The 23,847-nt window shown below is 44.2% G+C and overlaps 1 protein-coding gene across 1 annotated transcript in view; it reads right to left on the bottom strand.

Annotated features, from left to right (window-relative positions):
• TMC2 (transmembrane channel like 2) overlaps positions 1-23,847 on the bottom strand; it is a 58,743-nt gene that overhangs the window by 24,044 nt on the left and 10,852 nt on the right. The window contains exons 5-12 of the mRNA XM_028524850.2: positions 20,767-20,857; positions 17,649-17,730; positions 17,175-17,281; positions 11,462-11,560; positions 9,986-10,128; positions 8,079-8,226; positions 5,411-5,599; positions 937-1,116 (exon numbers count right to left, since the gene is read on the bottom strand). Coding sequence (XP_028380651.1) covers positions 937-1,116; positions 5,411-5,599; positions 8,079-8,226; positions 9,986-10,128; positions 11,462-11,560; positions 17,175-17,281; positions 17,649-17,730; positions 20,767-20,857 — 1,039 coding nt within the window. The remainder of the gene's footprint in view (positions 1-936; positions 1,117-5,410; positions 5,600-8,078; positions 8,227-9,985; positions 10,129-11,461; positions 11,561-17,174; positions 17,282-17,648; positions 17,731-20,766; positions 20,858-23,847) is intronic.

Genomic DNA, 23,847 nt, shown 5'->3' on the forward strand with positions numbered 1-23,847 from the left:
TCAGTCAAAACCTCAGGTAGGATTAGTCAAACATGGGGAGAAGAGTGGACAGAAAGGTAGGGGAGAATTTTGCTGCATGGAGGAAATGTGAGGCTTAGGAAGGTGGACCAGTCCACTGGGGTAGGAGGGAAGCCAGAGATGAGGAAGGAGCAGTAGGCAAGGGCCATATCCAATCACTTCCATGCTTAGAACCTTCTAGTAGCTTTCCTGTTAATCTCAGGAAAAAGTTCATGCAGCTCCATAATGAGGAGGGAGGAGTGAGGAAGAGGAGCATCATCATCTGGGCCTTCCCCACTCTTCATTTTTTCACTTCTTTCCCTTTGCTCCGTTGTTCAGCAATCCTGCAGTTCCCTGTTTGTGCCAGCTGCCCCCTCAGCCTTTTCCAGTCTCTGCTAAGATTCCTCAGGGGGTTCTGGAGCCCCTCCTGTGCACTGCCCTGCTGCCCTGGGCTTGCCCACACTGACACGCATCCTGCAGTATGCTGTACTGAATGAGTCTCTGTCCCAGCCCAGAGTGTGGACACCCTTGGAACAGGACTGAGTCCAGCTGTCTGTGTACCCTGAGGGCTTGACATAGTGGGTGCTCCACAACCATCTGGTGAACAGTGATGAAAGATCTCAGTGGACACTTACTTGGCTGGTAAACGCTTATGACAGCTATAAAACAATAGGGGAAAGGCTGCAGATAAAGTATGAAGGGTTCCAACTGAAGCGTGTATGAAGTGAAAAAAGACAACCTATGAAAAAGAGCAAAGAACTGTAGCAAAATGGTAACAATGGCTATCTCTGGGCCATATCTTGGGGATTTTTTTCTTCATTTAACTTTTATGAACTTTCCAAAATATATTTAATTAATATGAATAGACATTAGGAGATTTTGATATTTTAGAAAGGAAATTTGGTGGGCACCAGAGACTGGGGAGTTTGTGGTCTTTACCTTGAGGTGGACATCATCCATCAGGGCCAGGAGAAACGTGTAGAGGTTCCCCAGGAAGAGTGCAAAGATGCGTCCCAGCTGCCACTTCAGTCCAATGCGTGGGTGGTAATTCTCCAGGGCAGCGATCGTTTCAAACAGAGGGGGACAGAACATCCCAAGCAGAGACATCACAATTTCTACCTGAGAGATCGGGAAAGCCTGGGTTACTTACTTTGTCAATAGCACTAGGTTGGCCACCATCTCTGTACCCCCAGGCCATGCATCTCTATCTCCTTGTTGCCCTCTCCTCTGTCTCTGGAGATGCCCTGGGGTCTCCACAACTTGCCATGTGACCCTGGCAAAGGCACCAACATGCCCCGAACAGTCAGTGTATGTCCCACACATCATAATTGTTCTATGACTGGTTGCTATCGTAATTGTTGCACTTAGTATTGATAAAATAGCCAACTTTCTTTGAGAAGTGAATGATCAGCCCCTGGGACAGTGCCTTGTGTTCTGTAAAGCTGTGAACTAGTTAAGAGTCACTGTGGCAGCCCTCATCTAAGGAGCACAGAAGACAGGAAGCTCAGATCACAGAAGGGGTGTATCAGTAGGGCATGTGGTGGAGAGCGTGGCATTTGGAGTCACAGGGCTCTGGGTTTGAGCCCCACCTCTATTCCTTGCTGGTTTTATAATTTAGGAAAAGTCACCCAACTTCTCTGAGCTTCTTATTTCTTTGTGTGTAAAATAGTGATGGCAATTCTTGTTGTGAGAAGCAGAAGAGATAATGAATGGTAAGTGGTAAGCACTCAATTTTGCCTCCAGTTTTGGGAGAATCTTGACTCTGTAACTGAACCGGACCACAACAGAATATTCTCTCTGCAACTAAAACTGCTCATTCAGTGGAGGGTAAAGTCCTGAACTGCTGACCAAATTGCAGGTTGGTCAGTATTGCTTGGCTCCCGACTCCCTCACTCTCACACTGACCATTGGCTTGGCTCTCATCACCTTCATACCTGCCTAGTTCTACCCACCACTGCCTTTCTTTACATATTTATTTAATGCTCAGCATAATTTCTGCCTTTGACACAAAATCCTGATCATGTTATTCCCACCTTCTGCTGCTGTTTGTGCTTTGGCTTGTTCTTGTCAAGCCTGCTTCCTAAGGAAATTATAATCCACTGAAGAGCAGAATCCATACTCGCATCTTTCATGCTCCCACATAGTTAGTGACCTGATGTTTTAGAAGAGTTAATTGTAAATAGCATGTACCTTTTAAAAATTCAATCTGGGGGACTTCCAGCCAAGATGGCAGGGTAGGTAGACACACTGTGCCTCCTTGCACAACCAAGATAGGGACAACAACAATTTAGAAACAGAATATCAACCAAAACTGACAGAAAATTGAACTATATGGAAGTTGGACAACCAAGGAGTTAAAATAGACACGTTCATCTAGACCGGTAGAAGGGGCAGAGTCGGGCAGCCGGGTGAAGAGGGGTCGTGGCACAAAGAGCAGTGGGACCGGGAGCGTAAGGCATCCGGGGCATGCAAGACAGCAGTGGGCAGACCCTGGGTGTGGGCTGGCAACTGGCAGACTACAACTAGCGGTGACTGTGAAGCGAGGCACTGCAAGCAGCCCAGGGTCCCAGCGTCAGGAAATAGAGCCTCGGGGCACTGATTGAAAACACCTGTGGGGGTTGAGGTGCAGGGAGAGACTCCTCACAGGAGAGTTCATCGGAGAGACTCACAGGGTCCTAGAACATGCACAAGCCAACCCACCCGGGAACCAGCACCAGAAAGGCCCAGTTTGCTTGGGGGAAGTGGCGGAAGGGACTGAAGTCCAACAGAGAGTGGAGCCAGTGCTACTGTTCCCTCTCAGACCCCTCCCCCACATACAGCGTCACAACCCAGCGACTGGGCTGCCCCACCCTGGTGAATACCTAAGGCTCCGCCTCTCATATGTAACAGGCGTGACAAGACAAAAACAAAATGGCCCAAGTGGAAGAACAGATCAAAGCTCCACAGCAAATACAACTAAATGACTAAGAGATAGCCAACCTATCGGATGCACAGTTCAAAGCACTGGTGATCAGGATGCTCACAGAATTGGTTGAATTTGGTCGCAAATTAGGTGAAAAAATGAAGGCTATGCTAAGTGAAATGAAGGAAAATGCACAAGGAACCAACAGTGATGGGAAGAAAACTGGGACTCAGATCAATGGAGTGGACCTGAAGGAAGAAAGAAACAATCAAACAGAAAAGAATGAAGAAACAAGAATTCAAAAAAATGAGGAGAGGCTTAGGAACCTTCAGGACATCTTTAAACGTTCCAACATCTGAATTATAGGGGTACCAGAAGGGGAGGAGGAAGAGCAACAAGTGGAAAAGTTATTTGAACAAATAATAAAGGAGAACCTCCCCAATGGCAAAGGAAATAGACTTCCAGGAGGTCCAGGAAGCTCAGAGAGTCCCAAAGAAGTTGGACCCAAGAAGAAACACACCAAGGCACATCATAATTACATTAGCCAAGGTAAAAATGAAGGAGAGAATCCTAGGAGCAGCAAGAGATAAGGGGACAGTCACCTACAAAGGAGTTCCCATCAGACTGTCAGCTGATTTCTCCAAAGAGACATTACAGGCAAGAAGGGGCTGGAAAGAAATATTCCAAGTCATGAAAGACAAGGACCTACATCCCAGATTGCTCTACCCAGCAAAGCTCTCATTTAGAATGGAAGGGCAGATCAAGTGCTTCTCAGATAAGGTCAAGTTAAAGGAGTTCATCATCACCAAGCCCTTATTTTATGAAATGTTAAAGGGACTTATCTAAGAAAAGAAGATTAAAAAAAATGTATAGTAAAAGGACAGCAGACTCATGATTATTAACAACCACACCTAAAGCAAAACCAAAAGAAACTAAGCAAACAACTAGAACAGGAAGAGAACCACAGAAATGGAGATCACATGGTGGGTTAGCAACAGGGGAGTGGGAGGAGGAGAGAGGGGGGAAAAGGTATAGAGAATAAGTAGCATAGATTGTAGGTAGGAAATAGACAGGGGGAGGGTAAGAATAGTATGAGAAATGTAGAAGCTGAAGAACTTATAAGTATGACACATGGACATGAACTAAAGGGGGGGAAGTGGGTGGGAGATGGTGTACAGGGTGGAGGGGGGTGGAGGGGACTGAAGGGGAAAATGGGACAACTGTAATAGCATAATCAATAAAATATATTTAAAAATAAATAAAATAAAGGGGGGAATGTGGGTGGCAGAGGGTGTGCAGGGTGGAGGGGAATGAAGGGGGTAATGGGACAACTGTAATAGCATAATCAATAAAATATATTAAAAATTCAATCTGATTATTATTGCCTTTAAACTGTAACTTTAATCCATTTACATTTATTGTAATTGCTGACATATTTAGATTTAAATCTGTATAATGTTTGCTTTATGTTTGTCCTGCCAGTTTCATATTTCTTTTTCTGTTCCTTCTTGCTTTGTGGGGGTAGACAGATTTTCTTCTTCTTACTTAATTTGTTTAGCTTATGATTCTGTGGGTCAATATTTGATTTTAGGCTTGGCTAGGTGGTTCTTCTGCTAGTCTGACCTGGTTTCACTCATGAATCTATGGTCAACTGTTGGTTGATGGCTTCATTCATGTGTCTGCTGGTTGACTGGCTACCACCTGGGACAATGAGATAACTGGGCCATGTGCCTCATCATTCAGCAGTCTAGTCTGGAATTGTTCAAGTCATGGAGGTCTCAGGGTTCCCAAGAGAGCAAGATCCAATACAGAAGCACTTTTCAAGTCTGCTTATATCATGGTAGCCACTGTCCCATTGGCTAAAGCAAGTCACATGGCGAACCTCAGGTGGATTCAAGGGATGGGGAAACAGATTCCACCTCTTCATGGGAAGAGCCAGAAAATCACATTGCAAAGAAATGTGCATACAAGGGTGGGCAGGGTTTGTAGCCATTTGCCAACTGCCGCAGATGTCAAATTCTCAAAATAGGTTTATGGAGTCAACGTTATCACAATAAAACATTAATATGCTTTATTGTGGATTTCAATGAGAAAATCACTCTACCAGATATCAACACATACGTTAAAGCCATTGTTTATGAGTGTGCTATTAGTGCAGGCATAGACAAACAAACCCGGGGAGTAAAGAAGGGAGCCAGATCACAGGCATGCATTAATAAGCACTTGATTTATGGTACATGGCACTGCAGAGCTGTGAGGAGAGGATCACCTTGTTAATAACTGGTATTCACTGACATGCTAATTAAAACCAGCTATTTCTGCTACAAAAGCCTAATAATGGGTGACTCTTTGTCCAAGATGTTTTTACTACTAGATTGGAAAGAGATACAGTTTCACTTTTTAAAACAAGTCTTATAATCCAGACTCTCACTAATGCAGCCGAATGGCATAGGAACCAGTGAGATTTCCGTATTCGCCCCTAATGTCAGCTTCCACAGATGCCCTCCTTACCTCGTTCCTTTCATACCAGCTGACGTTCTGCATTTTGGAGAATTCCTGCGATCGCTTCACCACAAAGTAAATGAGGTACCCACTCCCACACAAACAGCAGATGATGAGAAAGTTGGCCAGGACCCGGAGGAATCTTGTCAGGTGGATATTTTCCTCTTTATTACTCTCTTGTTCATCCACTATTGATTCCTTAATGTGTGGAAATGAGATGTGAATAATGGAAGGCCAGGAACCGCCAGGAACCGCGGTTGGGTTCCTGAGATGACTACTTTCTGTATTCCCATAAATGAAATAATACAGAGGGGCAGTATGAAGCACTATTGCCTATGGAGAACTAGTTCTTTCCTTTCAGAAAACACATTTTATTGTTACTGTTATTCTGGTCCACATAATGACACAAGCTTAGGTTTATTAAGTAATTGCTATGTACTAGATGTGGAACTAAACACTTCCTGTGCATTTCCCCTTTTAATCCCACAACTAACCAACAGAGCGATCACTATTATTACCCAGATTGCAGATACAAGGGATCCGAGAAATTTCAGTAACTGTTTGGGATTGTCTTAAAGCTGTAGATCAAATAGATTAAAGTTGATAATTATTATTATTATTGAGCCTTCTAATCCAGAGGCTGATTTTTCTATAAAAAAACTTCTGATCAAACTTTTTCTATAAACAGCTCAATATAAATCTTTTTGGCTTCACAGACCATGTGGTCTCTCTCACAGCTACTCAACTATGCCATTATAGCACAAAAACTAGCACAGTGAAGATATAAATATGTGGGCATGGCTTTGTCTCAATAAAATCTTGTTTAAAGCAGAAGACTGGATTTGAACCCTGGACTATAGTTTGGTGACTTTATTCTAATCCATGAGCATGGCATGAGGATGGTATATCTCTGCATTTATTTAGAATTTTAAAATCTTTTTCAGCAACATTTTGTACCTTTAGTGTAGCAATCTTCATATTCTTGGTTAAATCTATCACCAGGCATTTTAAAATTAAATTTTTCAAAAATTGATTTTAGAGAGAGAGAGAGGGAAGGAAAGAGAAAGAGAGAAAGGGAGAAAGAGAAAGAAAAGTATCGATTTATTGTTCTACTTATTTATGCATTCATGGGTTGCTTCTTGTATGTGCTCTGATGGGAGAGCGAACCTGCAACCTTGGTATATGGGATGATGCTCTAACCAACTGAGCTACCCAACCAGAGCAATTCCTAAAATTTTTTTATAGTTTATGTAACATTATTGTAAATGGAGTTCAAAATTATTTTCTAATTGTTTGCTGCTAGTGTATAGCAATGCAACAGATTTTTTTTTATCATTAACCTTGCCTTCTGCATCAGTGACTCTATGAAGACACAATTAGTATATGTGAGACCAGGATGGAAATGACGTCTCTTGGGTACAGAAGTATGTGGTAGGAGACTGTGCCAGTCAGTTAACAGTTACTGCATTCACATTCAGGGGCAACTAACTCGCCAGGCAGTTAACATGCACGAACAGAGTTCTCACAACCTGAGCCCCATTATGTAAGTGTGTTATCTTGGTTTTGAATGGACTCAGAGGTTCAAAGTGCTTCATAGGCATTGACCTCTTTTGTCTCTCTCTGGTAGGCTCGGAGGAAGAGACAAAGCCCTCATCCACCCCTGGCCTGTCCTTGGATGCCCCATCTGAGGCTCCCCATTCCTGTGAGAAGAAGGGGAGAGAACTGCGTGAGCTGCCTGCTCCACCCACTGCCATGCTCACAGGACTTCGGAGCTCACGAAACCCATGTGAGTGAGTTGCTGAGCCCAAACCCTGCTCGTGGGAGTGTACCTGTCATCTGCAGGTACCCATCAGTGGCCAGCAGCTCATTTCTCCCAGGAAGGGCCAGGAGAGAGGAGAGGGGAAAAGACAAGAAAACCAAGCATAGTTGTGTTATAAATCTGGCCATTTCTGGGTCCTGGGGGCAAGCCTGGCTGATCAGACAGGAGAAATATTTGACTGTCAATAACTCTGAATGGTTTTTACAGTCATGGAGGAAAAAAACAAGATGCGCGATGCTTCAGTGTTACAGCTTCTGCCTGCGTTAATTTGGTTACCCCTTAGTTTGTTTAACAGAGAGAGGTGTATAGGTCATCTCACATCTCTGTGAACCAGTTCATGAGGTAACTCATTGTGGAGTTGAGTACATATTAATTCCTTCATTCTTATACCCCCAAACCAGGATTCTCAACTCTTTCTGGGTGTGCTAATCACTTGAGAGGAGCTTTTTAAAAAATCAATGCCAGGACCCCACCTAAGATCAATTACCCCATATTCTCTGGGGTGGGACCGAGAAGATTTTTAAAGCCCTGAGGTGATTCAAACATATGTTAAATCTTGAGAACATCTGCCCCAAAGGTGTCTTTTCATGTCCCTCAGCAGAAAGCAGTTCCACAAGGCAATAGGCATGACCAGGTCCCAACATCCATGGTTCTCTGACTTACTAAGAAACTGATGGTGGGTACCAGCTGTGAGCATTTTTTCTTAAAGGTTTGAAAGCTGGGCTCCTGCTTCAAGTAAAGCTCTTACCACAGATTATTTGGCGATCTTACTTCCTACGACTTAGCTGGGAGAAGTCTCCCAATGACCAGAGGCACCCAGAGCTCCCTCAGGAAGTGGGAACCGCCCTGGGTGGCTACCTTGAAGCTGGTGGTGATGGAGGCGTACTTGTTGTCGGCCGTCTCTGAATTCCCGATCAGGTAGTCCCAGCTGGTGAACATCTTGAAGCTGAACGTGAAGTTATCATTCTCTCCCTCGCTCGTGCTGCCCTGGCTGTTGCTGGCCATCCTGGAGGGTACACAGCACTGTTGTGATACTTGCCCCGTTTTTGCTGGTCAGCCCAAGGGAACCCTGGCCTGAGCCAATACTGGGCCCAGGTAGCAGACATCTGATAAGGGGGATAAACCACGCAGGAACACAGTCAAGACAGGTTTGATTCGGAGCACTTTCTCCCCAAATTCAGAGTCCCCTGCAAACACACACGGTGTCACCTGTGTAACAAGCCTGCAGGATAGGGGACACGTAGCCGTGTTTTCTATCCCCATGTCTGATTTCCTGGGGCTTGACTTGCCTCCTAGTGCTGGAGAACTCTTTATTCTCACAGAGGAACACTCCCTTCTAACTTACCTATTTTCTCTGATAGAAAATCTATTCTGATATAAAATCCAATAAGCCTTGAGATAGTTGGTACTTTTCTTAAGTAAGTTTGGTTCAAAGCACCTTGGACCTGCCCGGTTACCCAAGCATTTCATTCTACCTATCCTCCACCTCCCTTTGTGGAGTTTCCTCTCTGGCGGTCAGCTCTGTGGGAGCCCCACAAGTCCAAGCAGGGGCTCTATCAAACACTGTGTGTGTGTGTGGTGGGGGTGCGGGGGGTGCGCTCCTCTCTAACTCTACCTTATGGGTTGGCTTTGAGATTTGTGTTCCAGGGGCTTGATTGGCTTAGTTAGCCCTTTGGTTCCATATCCTTAGACGTATCTGGGATAATAGCAGGGGAAAATGTAACAACATGAGGCTAAGAATAAAACCAAGTCTGTCTCCTTGTTTTTTTTCCCTGTTGCTTGATGGAGCAGGGCAGCCACGTATCACCTCATGGTCACTGCTGCATGCTGGGCAGTCCCCTCATGGGCAGCAGCACTTCCCTTAATGTGACACAATAGAAGGCCCCACTGGGCCTGCACATGGCCCTTCAGGGTTTCTATCCAGGCTTTGAGAGTTCTCTGCTCCTGTCCTGCAGACACAGCTGCTCCTGCTCTTCTGGGAGAATCAGCCCCTTGTGAAGGCTAGTGAGCCCTGGTGGTCACGTGTGTGCAGGAGACTGTGCTGCCCCTCCCTGAACCAGCCTCTGTTGATTGGGGTCCCCTGACTTAGAAGAAGGCAGTTCATGGAATGGGTCAACTTCTTCTTTAGAGAGCATGAATTAAGAATCACAGACATAATTATAACACAATTAAGAACCAAGTCCATTTCTGACCACTGAGACAGGTAGAGTCGGGGCCAGTGAGGATACCATGGTTAATCAGAGCCACATTCATTCATATAGGCATATTGTTTATATCATAAACAACATGGGCTGGGTTCTCACATGCAAGCAGTTATAGAGGAACAGCAGAGTTTTTTAAGAAAGTTGAACTCTGAGGAAAGCCAAAACAGGTCTTGCAAACCTCTCTACCCTTCCCTTAACAGGTACCATGCTTCCCCTCAAGCCACATTAGCCTTTAGACAGTTTTTGGTATTTGGATATTTCCTACCTCAGGGCCTTTGCACATGTTCCTCTTTTGTCTAAAATGCCTCAGACTTTCAGCATGGCTGGCAGTTCTCAGGCTCACCTAAAGCAGTTTCTATCCCATTTCCCAGGTCTCTCCACATTACCCTGTTTGTTTTTTATACCGCATATGACAACCTGCACTTGCTTTGCTTATTTGTGGGTTTTTTGTTGTTTTCTCTCTCAATCCCCTACAGGAAGGTGAGTAGTTAGAGAGTGGCCATGGGAGCGGGATGTCTCACGAACAAAATTAAAAGCCTATAAATAAGTGGTCATACTTACGATCTAATGACAATCATCAGGCTATAGCCGAACACGCTGACCCCCACCATAAAGTAAGCCATGGGCAATCTGTACCTCAGCCACCCAATGGTCCTCTGGTCGTTGTAGTAGCCGTAGAAGAGAGCAGAGTATTTAATGTAGCCCTGTGGGACAGCAAATCCAAATGCTCTGGGTTTGTAAGCTCGGCGTGGTCAGCAGACACTTCCATTCTACCAGGCATTTCTTTCTCAGGGGGTTAGCGGGAGTCTGAGGGGAGGAAGGAAGAGTTCTGGGCCCTCTTGTTCTTCCCTTCACTTCCCTCAATTGCTTCCAAGTCTATCCATATCTCCCCGTCTCCTCATCTCTCCTTTCTCCATTCCCTCTATTCTCCATTGCACAGATTGCAAAGAAATACAGGACGGAGAGGAGAGTGTTGTTAACGTTAGGGATAAAACTAAGGATAAGGGGTGCGTGTGTGCATGTGTGTGTGTGTGTGTGTGTGTGTGTCTGCGTGCACATGCACAAATAGCTTCAAATTTTTACCCTGACCATAGGACCCTGAGCACAGGTAGGGAGGCACCAAAGGTGTGTGATGCGTTCAGGGACTTCCCTCAAACTTGATAACAATGGGGCATAAAGTGTGGGGTCTTAGACAGACAAGGGACTGAACAAGCAGGGAACAGCCAGGTCATGAATAGTTGTTTTGTAAGCCCAATTCAGAGCACTGGATTTCATTCTATTTGGGAATGGGAACAATTGACTATCAGAGGTAGGGGATGACAGGGGCAGGTCTGCATTGTGCAAAGATTGCTCTAGCAGCAGAGGGCATAGAGATGGCAGGAGCCAAGCCAAGGCAGGGAGCAGAGGTGGAAGATTCTGGCAATGTCCTGCAATAGTGGGGTATTGTTCAAAGGGGAGATAAGGAGGGATAGAGACAAGGGGACCAATTCAAGAAATATTTAGTAGGTGAGCTCAGACTTAGTGATTGATTGGATGTGGGGTTGGGGTGGGTACGACGGAGAAGTGTACAATGACTTCCAGGTTTCAGACTTGAATGATTGGATGAATGTTAATTCCAATAAAGGAGATGGGGAAGAGATATGGGTTTGGTTAAATAGATGTTGGAATTTACAGAGTGGTAGGACATTCACTTGAATGTGCCATGTGATACCTGGGGGAAGGCTGGGTTGAGGTCTTCATATGGGTATGGGGAGGAAAAACCGTACTGTAAGTTTAGCTTACACTGATCTGACAGAATGAGGGGGCAGTGTTCTCACGGGGACTCACATTCATCAGGGTGTATGCCTGGAGAGAGGGATCTATGAAGGGGGCTGAGGGGAGCAGAGTGGGCTCACTTGTTTTGCATAGTTCTGGCATTCTATTTGATTGAAGCACTGGCTTTTCAGTAATTAAATGCAACCTGTCTCATGTATCCATGCAATTTTTCAGACCTCCCAATCACAGAATGAAAGTGCATCAGAATGTGGGCAATGGTACCTCAAAATCCCAGAGAACAGAAAAGTCCATGGCTTTCTCTTCCTCAGCCCGAGGCACCGTCTTCCTGGGTATACTTCCGTAGGGCATGCCCATCAGCACCTGCGCAGGGACAGAATGACACAATTATGTACGGGGAAAATACAGGACACATGGAGACTTTCCTTCTCAGAATGGGACACACTCCCTTTCTTCTTTAAATGACATTTATTGTGATCCTTATTTTACGAGTAACACACTTACTATAGAAAATGTGGGAGGTATTGTACAAGGAGGGTAAAGCGGGATAAATGCTGGTGGAAGGAGACTCAGCTTGGGTTGCTGAGCACACAACACAATATACAGATGGCGTATTATAGAATTATACACCTGAAACCCATGTTAATTTTATTAACCCAAGTCACCCCAATAAATTCAATAAAAATAGAACAAACAATAAAGAAAATGTGAAAAAGCACAGAGAGCACTTAAGAAATGACCTGCCATCTCTGCATCTTAAAGATAATGACTATTAGGTAGTCACATGTTTCCTTTCAATTGTTTTTTGAATTTTATACATATTTCAGGCTGGTTATTTATCTTAATATTATTTTATGACCAGTTCCCTGTATCATACGGCATTCTCAAAATACAGTGGCTTCAGAATATCTAACCACATATATGTAGCATAAATTTAACAAATCCCTATTTCAGATATTAGAGTAATTCTAGTTCTTCATGTGTACACAGTTCTGGTATTAATATTTTTTACATATATTCCTATATTTGCATCATTAATTATAAAAATCACAATTATATTAAATGCACACGCTGATTTAGGAAGGACCAACTTTTCTGTGACATTCAGTTTTGTGTTCCGAGAACGCATCCTCCCCGTCATTTACTTGTGCTTTTATCCTGCAGTGCTTTATAATGCTCCTCAGAAAAAATCTTCTAACTCGTTAAACTGGTTAACAGTTCTTTCGTAGGTTTACTGCCATTGTGAGTGTGAGAGTTTTAGATTTCATTTCACACTGGATTATTGACAGTATAGAAAGTGCTGCTGATGTTTGCTTATTTAAAATTACCTGGCCATCTCAATATGCTCCTCCATTAATTCAAGTAAGTTTTGGTAGACTCATTGAGATTTTGGGGGGTATACAATAACATCACTGCCAAACTAAGGTAATTTTGTGTGTTTTTTTTTCTACAAAATGTGTAAGTTTAATCTTCCTGACTTACCACATTGGGTAGAAATGTCAAAATGATGTTTAAAAGTAGTAGAGGTGGAGCATCCAGTGTTGCTCTTGATTTTCAGTAACAGAGGCTTTAATATTTCACCCTTTAATGTAACATTACTTTTGTTTTCTATTAGATTTATAAATTCTAGGTAACGGTCTATATTTTTTGTTTGTTTTAAATTTATATTCCTATTGGGAAATATATTGTATATAAATTATATATATATATATATATATATATATATATAGTTGTTCATAACAAAAAGAAAATGAACTATATGTATCCACTACCTAGTTTAAGAAATAGAGCCTTTATAGACTCTGTTATAAACTAAGCCTTTATAACACCCCTGGTATGCCTTCCCTGATTCACAGAAACTGTGAGATAATGAATGCTTGTTTTTTTCAGCAAAAATTTTTGGGGTATTTTTGTTACATAGCCATAGATAACTAATACAAACTCAAATATCAAGAAAGAAATAATAAGAGTATAAATTAATGACATAGAAAATAAAGCTACATAGGGCAAAGACCTAAATGTGAATATTTACAGTAGCTGTACTTATAATAGCCCTAAACCGGGAACAACCCAAATGCCTACAACTGGTGAATAGACAACAAACTGTGGTACATCCATACAATGGAATACTACTCAGCAGTAGAGGAACAAACTGTGGATACACGCAACACCACGGATGAATCTCAAAAACACTGTGCTAAGTGAAAGAGGCCAGACACAAAGTAACTGCATTCTGCATGATTCCGTTTATATTTCCTCCCTTTCCCCTTCCCTCCCTAAAAATCAATAGATAAAAATTAAAAAGAGAAAGAATCAACAAATCCAAAGTTGTTCCCTTTTTTTAAATATAAATGTGTCTTTTTTAAGATTTCTTTTACAATTTATTTTTAGAGAGAGGGTAAAGGAGAGAGAGAGAGAAACATCGAGGTGTGGTTGCCTCTCATATGCCCCCAACTGGGGACCTGGCCTGCAACCCAGGCATGTGCCCTGACTGGGAATTGAACCAGTGACCCTTTGATTTGCAGGCCGGTGCTCAATCCACTGAGCCACACCAGCCAGGGCTGAAGTTGGCCCTTTAAAAAAAACAACTGAAAGACAAAACTTTGATGTAAATAAGGAAAAATTACACTGTAATACAAAAGGGGCTGTAACTTCAGATACACAAATGACTTGAAAAAGCAAGAAATGATTTATAACTTTAAGCCAGTACATTTAAAAATAGAAGTTGAATGGCAAGTTCAGGAGAACACGTGAGGGTTATGGAGATAATACAATTGGGAGAAATGGAGGACTTCAGTGTATATACAATTTTTTTGATCTTTAAAATTAGTGGTAGACAAATAGGCTCCTTCTTTATTTTTTTCTACATTTCTGAAATATTTTAATAGTTATTCTTAGAGGAAGTATCGATATTACACTTACTGACTGAATGTTGTCTATATGATCCCTAGAACAGAGCTTATGAAGTATTTTGAAGATATAATTTAATTAATTAATGTGACCAGCAATTATCAACTTTTGCTGCATATCAGAGCCACCTGAGGAGATGTATGAGTCATCTAATGTTTTATAACAAATTACCCTAACACTTAAAAACTTGAAACAACCACATTTGTACGTCCAAGTTTCTGTGGGTCAGGAATCTGGGTGTGGCTTAGCTGGGCTCTCTGCTCAGGGCCTCTCACAGGCTGCAGCAGGGGTCTGCCAGGGCTGGGGTTTCATCTGAAGGTCTGGCTGGGGAAGGACCTAATTCTACATGCACTCCTGTGGTTGTTGGCAAGATTTAATTCCTCTTGGGGTGGTGGACTGAGGGCTTCCGTTCCTTGCTGGCTGTCCGAAGGCCACACTCAGTTCCTTGTCAGATGGGCCTCTTCGGTCTGGCAGGTTGCTTCATTAAAGCTTGCAAGCCAAGAAGGGAATCAAAAGGGAATGCCAGCAAAATGGAAGTCACACTCTTCTATAACTGAATCATGTGACAGCCTTTGGTTGTAGTCTGTTAAAAGCAAGTCACTAGTCTAGCCTATACTCAATGGGAGGGAATTATATAAGGGCTTCATACCAGGAGGTGGGGATGATTGGGGACAATTTCAGGTATCTGCCTACCACAGGAGCCTTTAAAATGAGGATGCCACAACCAGAGTCCCAGAGAGTCACATTTGATTAATCTGAATTAATTGGTGTGGGCTTAGGACCTGGTAGTTTTTTGCAAACTCCACATATCATTTCCACAGCTAGCCAATGTTGAGACAAGAAGTGCATGAACATGACATCCAGCAGGGCCCTGACAGCCAGCTTCTACGGCTCAGCTTCCCCAGGGATCGTGTGGACATCCCAGGCTCTGCAGGCAATTGTCATTAAAGCTGAACAAGATTCATTCTAGCATTCAGAGCTGTTTAATTCCATTAAAGTGGTATTAATAATTTGTGGGAAAGACACATAAGTAGGAGAAATTCCGTTAAAGTCGTCTAACGTTTGAGCACTTCTAATATTCTTACTCCCAGACCCTCTGATTCACCGTGGTTAGCCTTAAGACATCGGGTAGCCATGGGAGTAGCTGATCATCAGGTTTAGGCTGAAAACCCTTGGGCTCTGAAGTTACCCGTGTCTTTGGCCAACAGGGCAATTTGCAGTGACTTTGGATATGTGTGATTACCATGTGGTCAATTTCCCACTTCCTCACTAAGGAGGCACCTTGGGACACCTGACATCCTCAACTGCTGTTATCCGAGCTGTCAACAGGTCTCGTCTGTTCTACTTCTAACTCCTTTCTTTTAATCTATTCCCATTGGTCACACCTGACCTGGGACTGAGGTATTTAGTATCAGGCTCTTGATTTGTCCTTGCCTCTCTCCCTCTCTCCTAGCGGTCGCTCCCCCTGCCCAGGGCTCCTCATTCCAGTCAGCCCCACCCCTCTCTCCCTGCCCCCACCTACTCCCGCGGGACTTTCCTGATCAGCATCCAGTCAAGTCAGGGCTCTCTTGCCCGGGCAGTTCCGGTTGCGGCTGCTTCATTGGAACACACCAATCAGTAAGTTTTCATTGTTCCAAACAAACAATCCCCTTGATATGAAATACTTATAAATGATACCAGCTTACATAAATTACATAATATTTAATGTTTCCTTTTAGAAAAAAAAGTAAGTGCCCTTAAAATTATTCAACTTCCCCACGAGACTGCCTGTCTGAACCATTGTATAGCAGAATTCTGGCGATGTTTCCTAGGCCTGCAGAATTTAAATGTGCTCTTTTCTCATGGAAATAATTCATTTGGAATAAACACTCCCAGGAAGAAAACAAAGGCTCTGTGAAGGTAAATTCCCCCAGTGGCTTCCGACAGTATTTTCCCTGTGCGGAGAACCAGGCTTGGTGTAGGAGCTTTGGTGCACACTTGCTGGAAGGTCAGAAATGCTTCTCTCTCGGTGGGAGAGCAATAGTGACCCCTGGACACAGGACTAAGTGGACTCATAACCTGGATTTCCAGCTATGTCTATAAATGGGTAGGAAGGCTACTTAATGACATATTTGTTCCTACACTTTTTAAGTCATGTAGAAAAGAATTCCATGGTTTTACAATGTAACATGTCTTTGCTCCCAAGCGCTATGACAATACACCATCAACTTCTTCCAACTAATCTGATTTTATTCACATTCCATGGAAGTCCTTTTAATTTTCTAAAACACGTATACTTGCAGAAAAGTTTCTCAAGATTGTGATTACAGATAGAATTGGCTCCAGTATATTCACAGAATCATTGATAATAAAGCAGGGATCAGTAAACCATCATAGAGCCAGTTAATAACCCTGGAAGGAAGAAAATACTAAATACAGACATATTGTTACCGTGAAGTGAATCCACTTGTGCCTCCAGCACCAGCACTGAACAGCTCAGGCAGGATATGGCAAGGTGTGTGCTCAATGCTGCAGGGGCCAGAGGTGCCGCTGGAAAAGATGCTAGGCCACCGCTCTGAGGACTTGGGAGCTCATCCACACAAATTTACTGTGTAACGTTGCACAAGTCACTCATTCCTTTTTTTTTATCTCTCAATTGCCCATTTACAGGTAAGGATCTACTTATATCTACAATGAGATTACACTTGAAAGAATAGTGAGGGCTGCTATTTAAATTCAATATTTTTAGGTAATACATTATGATATAATGCATTCTATGCCCCCCCCCCCCCCCCCGTCTCTCTCTCTTTAGGGTAAGAGAGAAAAAACTCACTGAGATAGTAATTCTCCACTGATCTTAAAGTAAAATGAGAGGTAGAAAAATGTAGGGTCCACCTCTTAATTCAGAAACACAAATATTGTGGTTCCATTTTTTGGTGGAGGTACTGAGTTATCTGGGCAATGGATGTGAGTATAGGATCCATCATGAATGACTGAATCTTTATAAAACAGAGATTTAATACAAATGAAGATGGTAGTCATGATAAGCCTCAACACTACCCAAAGTTATAAGGAGTTCTGTTCTTACCTCTGGGATTATGACTAGACCAAATATTAAGCCGAAAAGAACAAGGTTGACGCCATACATCCATCGGAGAAAGATGAAATAGGATGCCACGGACGAACCAAAGTGACCTGGGGTGAGAGAAGGTGGCGGGACTGAAGTGCTGCAGGAGGAGCAAGTGAACCCAGCTGAGCACCGTCTGTGTGTGACGGGCCCAGTCTTCACACTAGTCTGTGGTGGGGCATCCTGGTGATCTCCGTGTTCTCTTTCCAAATAAATAGCCCGAGGCTCGATGGGCTTCATGGGTCTGCCTAACTTCCCACAATCAGAAAGTGAAGAAACACATTGTAAATATTTGTCTAGCTAGTCCAAGCCCGTCCTTCTTCCTAACACAGCAGGACCTCCAAAATAATCTAATCAGATGGCCAAGCACACAATCCCAGCCCTTGACAAACTCTTCAGTAAACCAGCTAAAGGCAGTGACACCAAAATACTCACTTTCAATGTCCTTGATCTTCATTTCCCAGGGAATACACTGAGTCTTGAAATTATCCAAGTCTCTCTTAAACTTGACCCATTTCTGAAATTAAACAGGTAATACCCTCAGTTCATTAACATGCTGCCTCGGGGCCTGGAGGGGCCCGTGGAGGTGCAGGTTGAGGTTGACATGGCAAAGTGAGGTCGACCTGTGGGCGAGGCTGCCACCCGGGAGTCGGAGTCCATGAGCCCAGGCTGCCAGAGGCGGATATTAAATCCTCACCTTGAGTCGGGTGCGGAGTGAGGGAGAAGCGGGGGCAACACAATACCTTGCCTCCGTCTACAGGGCTGATAAAATTTCTCGGTTGGACAATTTATATATGAATTTAGAAATTTTGTGTATAGTTTGGGGGATCAAATGGGTTACCAACCTGTAATGCAACTTCTTCTACCTTAAAACAGAAATTCACGGGGATAAAAGAAACCTCACGACTTTCACACCCACATTCAGCAGACAGCCAGGCACCTAATCTGATAGGACTGGTTGCTGACCCACGACGCTGATAGAGCTGGTGGAGGCGCCAGCCCCTGGCCTCCCATTCTTCTCCTGGCGAAACAACAGGCTATTTTGTTTTGTTTTTCTGAAAAAGATGTTAGGAAGACATCCTGCCCTTTCCACACTCTTTTCCCACCTCCGACGCCCAGAGTTTGCCTGTCCGTGGGCTGGGTGCACATCTGCCAACTCTTCAAGGGGCTGCTTCCCAACACCCCCTGCAACCCCTGGTGAGAGATCCATTTGGAATTTTGGAAATTCATAGGAAACACTAAAGGGGTAGTAGGCAAAAGATCCTAAGGTCAGTTTCTACTATTACAAAGCTCTCTGAAGAACTTGTTCAGGAAGGAAATAAGATTTTTCCCTTGTAAATTCACTGAGGATGAGAGGGAAAATTTGAAGGAATCAGGTGAGCTTCCAGACCTGAAGGTTTTGACCAGACCCTGATTGGGCGGGTAGTAAATAAGGGAGGAAACCACTTGTCAGAAGAGGGAAATGGTCACAGAGGCAAAGGAGAAGAGGTGCCCATAAGGAGAAGACTGATTAGTAACAATGCACATATATTTCTATGACAGGAAGAGAAGAATGTGGGGAATGGCAGGTGGTGGCTGTTGGGCACCTCAGTCCCATTGCTTCCTCTGCTTTTCTTAGTTCTGATTCCGTGCTCAGAAGTCCTGTTTGGCTTATTTGGCTTCCTGTGTAGGTCTGTCTGTAAGGAAAGCATGTGCCCATCACCTGGGCTCTGAGTATTTTGGTTTCTATGGCAGTAATTTTTCATTGCACATTAATAGATTGGAATTGGGAGTATAGTTTAGCTTTCCATACAACTAACTCTACTAAAAATAAAAGGCATTGTTGATCTGGACTTCAAATTTCCCAGTTGATTTATTTCTCTTTGTAAATTAATAACCCAGCATCTGGTTTTATATATCAGTCTCATAAGCTTTATTAATGTGAGCCCCCCCCCCCCGCCCCCATGGATCTCCTATCAGGTTGCTGATAAAATCAGTACAAACTATAGGCTTGCAAGGCTGAGACCAATGCAGGTAATGAAGCTGCCCAGTGAGGCCTCTGGAGGCACAACCTGCCACTTGGTCACTTGGCAACCATCTGACAGCCCCTCAGGGCTGCAGGTATTTCCTCCTGAAAAGGATGCCCTGGGGGCGGAGCAGAAGCAGGCAGAGGCCTGAGAGAAGCTTTGCATTGAAGCTCTGATCCTTCATAAACTCAGAGAATCAGAAAACTAGGCAGACAAACACCCCCAAACCCTTGCTCAGAGCTCGGTGAGGTGGTAGCTGCTGCCCCAGGACGGGGTTATTATGGTGGTCGTGCCTGTCATCTGGCTCTCCAGCTACACAGGAAAGAAGGCTTCAAATAGGGACTAGACAAGGAGCAGGTGAGCTATACCTCCTGTCTGTGGATGACATCTGAGTGACCGAGAACAACCAGCAAGGCTTGAGAAATCGCACTGCAGAGCAAGGGAAAAGGGATACTGCTCTTTGGAAGTTTTGGAAGGCGTTTCCTCTAGGACACAGGAGCACGTTTGGAGAAACCATTCGGTGTTCTTAACCGGACACAAGAAATGTGGCTTCTAGAGCAAAGGATGCAAATCTGAGATGAAAAAGAATGTAGGTGATGTGTGGAAAGCTTACAGGGTAGCAAAAAGTTCAGCAATAGAATGAAAATAAACATTATATTGTAACTGAGATAGAAGAAAATTGATTAAATGATCTGTAGAATAAACCTGAGAAATTCCAGTGAATGCAAAGAGAGAGAGAGAAGAGACAGAGACAGAGAATCAATAGCAATGAGGGAGGGTAAACACCAAGGACAGAGGGTGGGCAGGAGCCCTTTGCTAAGGAAGAAAGTAGAACCGTTTGAATAGAAACATGATTGAGCAAAATCACTTATCGATGATATAGGAGAAGAGCACACTCCTCAGTTGGAAAGAAAAGATCTGAGGTGTGCAGTTGTTAAGTGGTAGTTTCTAGGTAAAATTAATAAAAATGACTCACAGATAGTTGTTAGGAAATTGAAAGTGAAAAAGGAGTAAAAAAATAACCTTAGAAACAAAAAAATTCAAACCCAATATATATAGAAAGTAATTACAAAGATTATGGGACAACCATCTGTAACTTTCTGGTAGTACATATGGAGATCTTATAAAATGATCTCGTTTGGGGAAGAATATAAAATATCAAAATGGCCCCCCAAAAAAGTTAAAACTTGAATACACCAATAACCAGGGAATACATAAAAAAGTTATCAAGGTAGTCTATAAGAATGGATGACTCATCAAACAATATGTAGGGTTTGGAAAATAAGATCCCAGTGGTTTTAATATTGTTAATTTTATGAGTTTAGGTCTTCACTGGAGAAGAAACAAGTTTCAAATGTGCTGGGACCCTCACATACAAGTGTAGAGAAACTGACAGCATACAGCTGCTTGCCCTTCCGGGATGAATTGGAAGGGTCCACTGGACCTCATGCTCAGGATTCTGGGGCAGCCGGACCCGAGCGGTGAGGCTGGGAGGTGCCCGTGGTAGTCACCCAGATTCGGAAGTCTGCAGCCTCCGCACCACACACCTTAGCCATCAGCATCTTATAGGCGTAGAGTCGCTTGCCTTTCCCCTTTCCCAAGGCTCCTTCGTACTTCTCCACAAATTCTTGAGCCTCCCTGGTTAGAAAAAAAGGTGGGGGAGGGGATAGGAATTCAATTAACACCCAGCCAAAATAAATCTGAACAATGAGGGTGCCCATGTGGCTGAAAGCCGTGGTTTTACACTCCTAGTTGAGCATAATGTAAGTTCCATGAAGGAAGGGCATTTTGTCGATTTTGTCCCCACATTCCCAAATGTAAGCACAGGGCTTGCTACAGGGTAGGCACCTGTAGGCAGAATTTTGGCCCTGTGATCTTCGCCCCCTGGTGGTACACTCATGAATGGCAAAAGGGATTTTGCCGATGTAATATTACAGACTTGGAAATAGGGACATGATTTTGGATTATGTGGAAGGGCCCACTGTAATCACATGAGCGCTTCAAAACAGAAGAGGGCAGCAGAAGAATCAGAGAGAGATGCAGCGGAAGGGGAAGTCAAGAAAAGCAGAAGCGAGACAATTTCTGATGCTCTGTTGGCGGGCCCCATGTGAAAGCAAGAGAAGGAAATTAATTCTGCTCCAAGCCAGTGAACTTCGAAGAACCCAGAGCCTCAGCTGGGAGCTGCAGCCCTGCTGATTCTTTGGTTTGAGCCTGGTGAGATCCTGAGCACAGACTCCAGCCGTGCAGAGCTGTGAGCAAACCAGTGAGCGCTGTTTGAAACTGTTAAGCTCGTGATTTGTTACAGCAGCGATAGAAGAGGAATACAGCATTCAGTAGATTTTCGCAGACTGCATGAATGTTGAGTGACTACGTGAGTGAACAAAGAAGGTTGGATGAGAAATACATGCATCAATGAACTATTCTGGGGTGGTGTGCTGGAGCTAGCTAGGACTGGCTCTTGAGAACTTATTGTTAGCTATTCAGGAACATGGCCAAACATTTGTTGAAATGTTGGGACCTTGAAATTGGCCTTGGTGGAAGCATTTAGACCATGGAAATCAGCAAATGCCACAAAAGCAGGGCTCCCCCATTCTGTCCCCTGGAGAACCAATTTACCAGCAGCTACTGGATAAACCCAAACAAGCAGAAGAAGAATGCAATCCATGCTGGAGGCGTGGTGGAGCTGTGTGTCTTGCTGCTACTGCTCCAGCTCCCACTGCAGCTGCTCGATGCACAGAACCTCCGCCATCTCCCAAGTGCGGGCCATTGACATATGTCAAAGCCACATTCTAACCTGGCATTAATTCCAAGGCTGTTTATCAGGCGGTTGTATTAGGATGGCTCCACAATGTATCAATATATACATTTTTTGAAATGTGTCAGCTTTTTTTTTTAAAAGATTTTACTTATTTTTAGAGAGGGGAAGGAAGGAAAAAAGAGGGAGAGAAACATCAATGTGTGGTTGCCTCTTGCACATCCCCAACTGGGGACCTGGCCCGCAACCCAGGCATGTGCTCTGACTGGGAATAGAACTGGTGACCTTTGGATTCGCAGACCAGTGTGGGAGGAGACTTCTGTTTGCCGGGGACACTTGCCCCAGTGAGAAAGTGAGAGAGACATTCTTTCCAGCTTTCCAGGCCGCAGGTACTTCTCGCCTCCACCAAGGGCAGACACTCTCTCTCATGCCCTTTGTGGGGAACAGGAGGTGTGTCAGACTTCTCTCCTCTGGGCAGCTGAATAGCCCTGGGGGATTGTCGTCCCCGAGACTTCCAGCCAGCTGGAGATCTCATTTCCCTAAGCATCAGGCTTGCTCTTTTTCCACTGTTAATAAAAGATGTGTTCGGTGACACCTGAGCGGGAGGAGGCTCTGCTGGAGTAACAGATGGCTGCGGTGCTCCGGCTGAGGGGCCAAGAAGCAGGCCCCGAGGGAACAGGGACGGGACTCAGACAAATGGAGGACAGCCACTGCCCCGAGCCGTACCTACGGCCCAAATCGTAGCCATTTGATCCGATACTTAAAACATAATTTCCACATGCAATGAATATAAAAATTATTTAACGAGGTATTTTACATTCTTTTTGTTCTGTCTTCAAAACCTGCTGTTCGTCTTGCGCCACATGTGATGTTTTAAATTTAAATAAATTAATATAAAACAAAAAAATTCAGTTTCTCAGTCACACTAACTGCTTTTCAAGTGCTCCACAGACACATGTGGCCACTTTGTTAGAGCAGCGTTAGAGCATTTCCGTCACCCCGGAAAGCTCTGTGGGTCAGCGCCGGCCTGCAGGCGCCCAGGGAGGCATTTCTTCCTGTAGCTGTGGAGCAGGCAAGGCAATACTTTGCAGACAGTGGAGTCGGCTCTGCCAGGATCCTTGTCAGGGTCTGCACTGCATTTGTGCAGCCGGCATCCTTGCTATGCTCTTGGGTGCAAACAGAGTTGAAATTACACTGCCAGCCCCGCGCGAGTGGCTCAGTTGGTTGGAGTGTCGTACCCGCACACCAAAATGTTGCAGGTTTGATGCCCAGTCAGGGCACACACTTAGGCTGCCGGTTCAAGACTCCGACCGATGTTTTTCCCTCACAGTGATGTTTCTCTCTGTGTGTCTCTCCCTTCCTCTTTGTTTAAAGTCAATGAATAGGTCTTCAGGTGATGATTTAAAAGAAAACCACCAATTTTTTCTACCTAATAAAAGGGGAGGCAGTTGACTTGATCCATGAGAAAACTCAGGTGTGAGAGGAGCCAGGGGAAAATGGCTTATAGAGAGGAAAGGGAAGGGGGTGTCACCCCCATCTGCAGCAGAAATGTAGAGGAAAGACTTGGGGGAAATGGTAATGTTGGGGGGGAATTTTTTTTTTCATGAAAAACCAGAAGTTAAGCAATGTGACTCCTGCTCTTATCTCGGAACTGCAGTGGAGACATAACATGCTCAGTGTGGCAGCTGTCACGTGGACGCCAGAGAGGCGGCTGAGCTGAAACCGGGGCTGGGGGACGTGGGTGCGAAGCCGGCACAGTGTTCATGGAGCACCGCTGCAAGCTGGGCCCTGTGTTTGCCACTCGTGAGGACCGGAGGCAGACCCCTCCCTGCTCCCCACTAATGTGAGTGTGCTGCATGTGGGGAGACTCTGG

The sequence above is a fragment of the Phyllostomus discolor genome, chromosome 9, assembly GCF_004126475.2.
Source record: "Phyllostomus discolor isolate MPI-MPIP mPhyDis1 chromosome 9, mPhyDis1.pri.v3, whole genome shotgun sequence".
NCBI lineage: Eukaryota > Metazoa > Chordata > Mammalia > Chiroptera > Phyllostomidae > Phyllostomus > Phyllostomus discolor.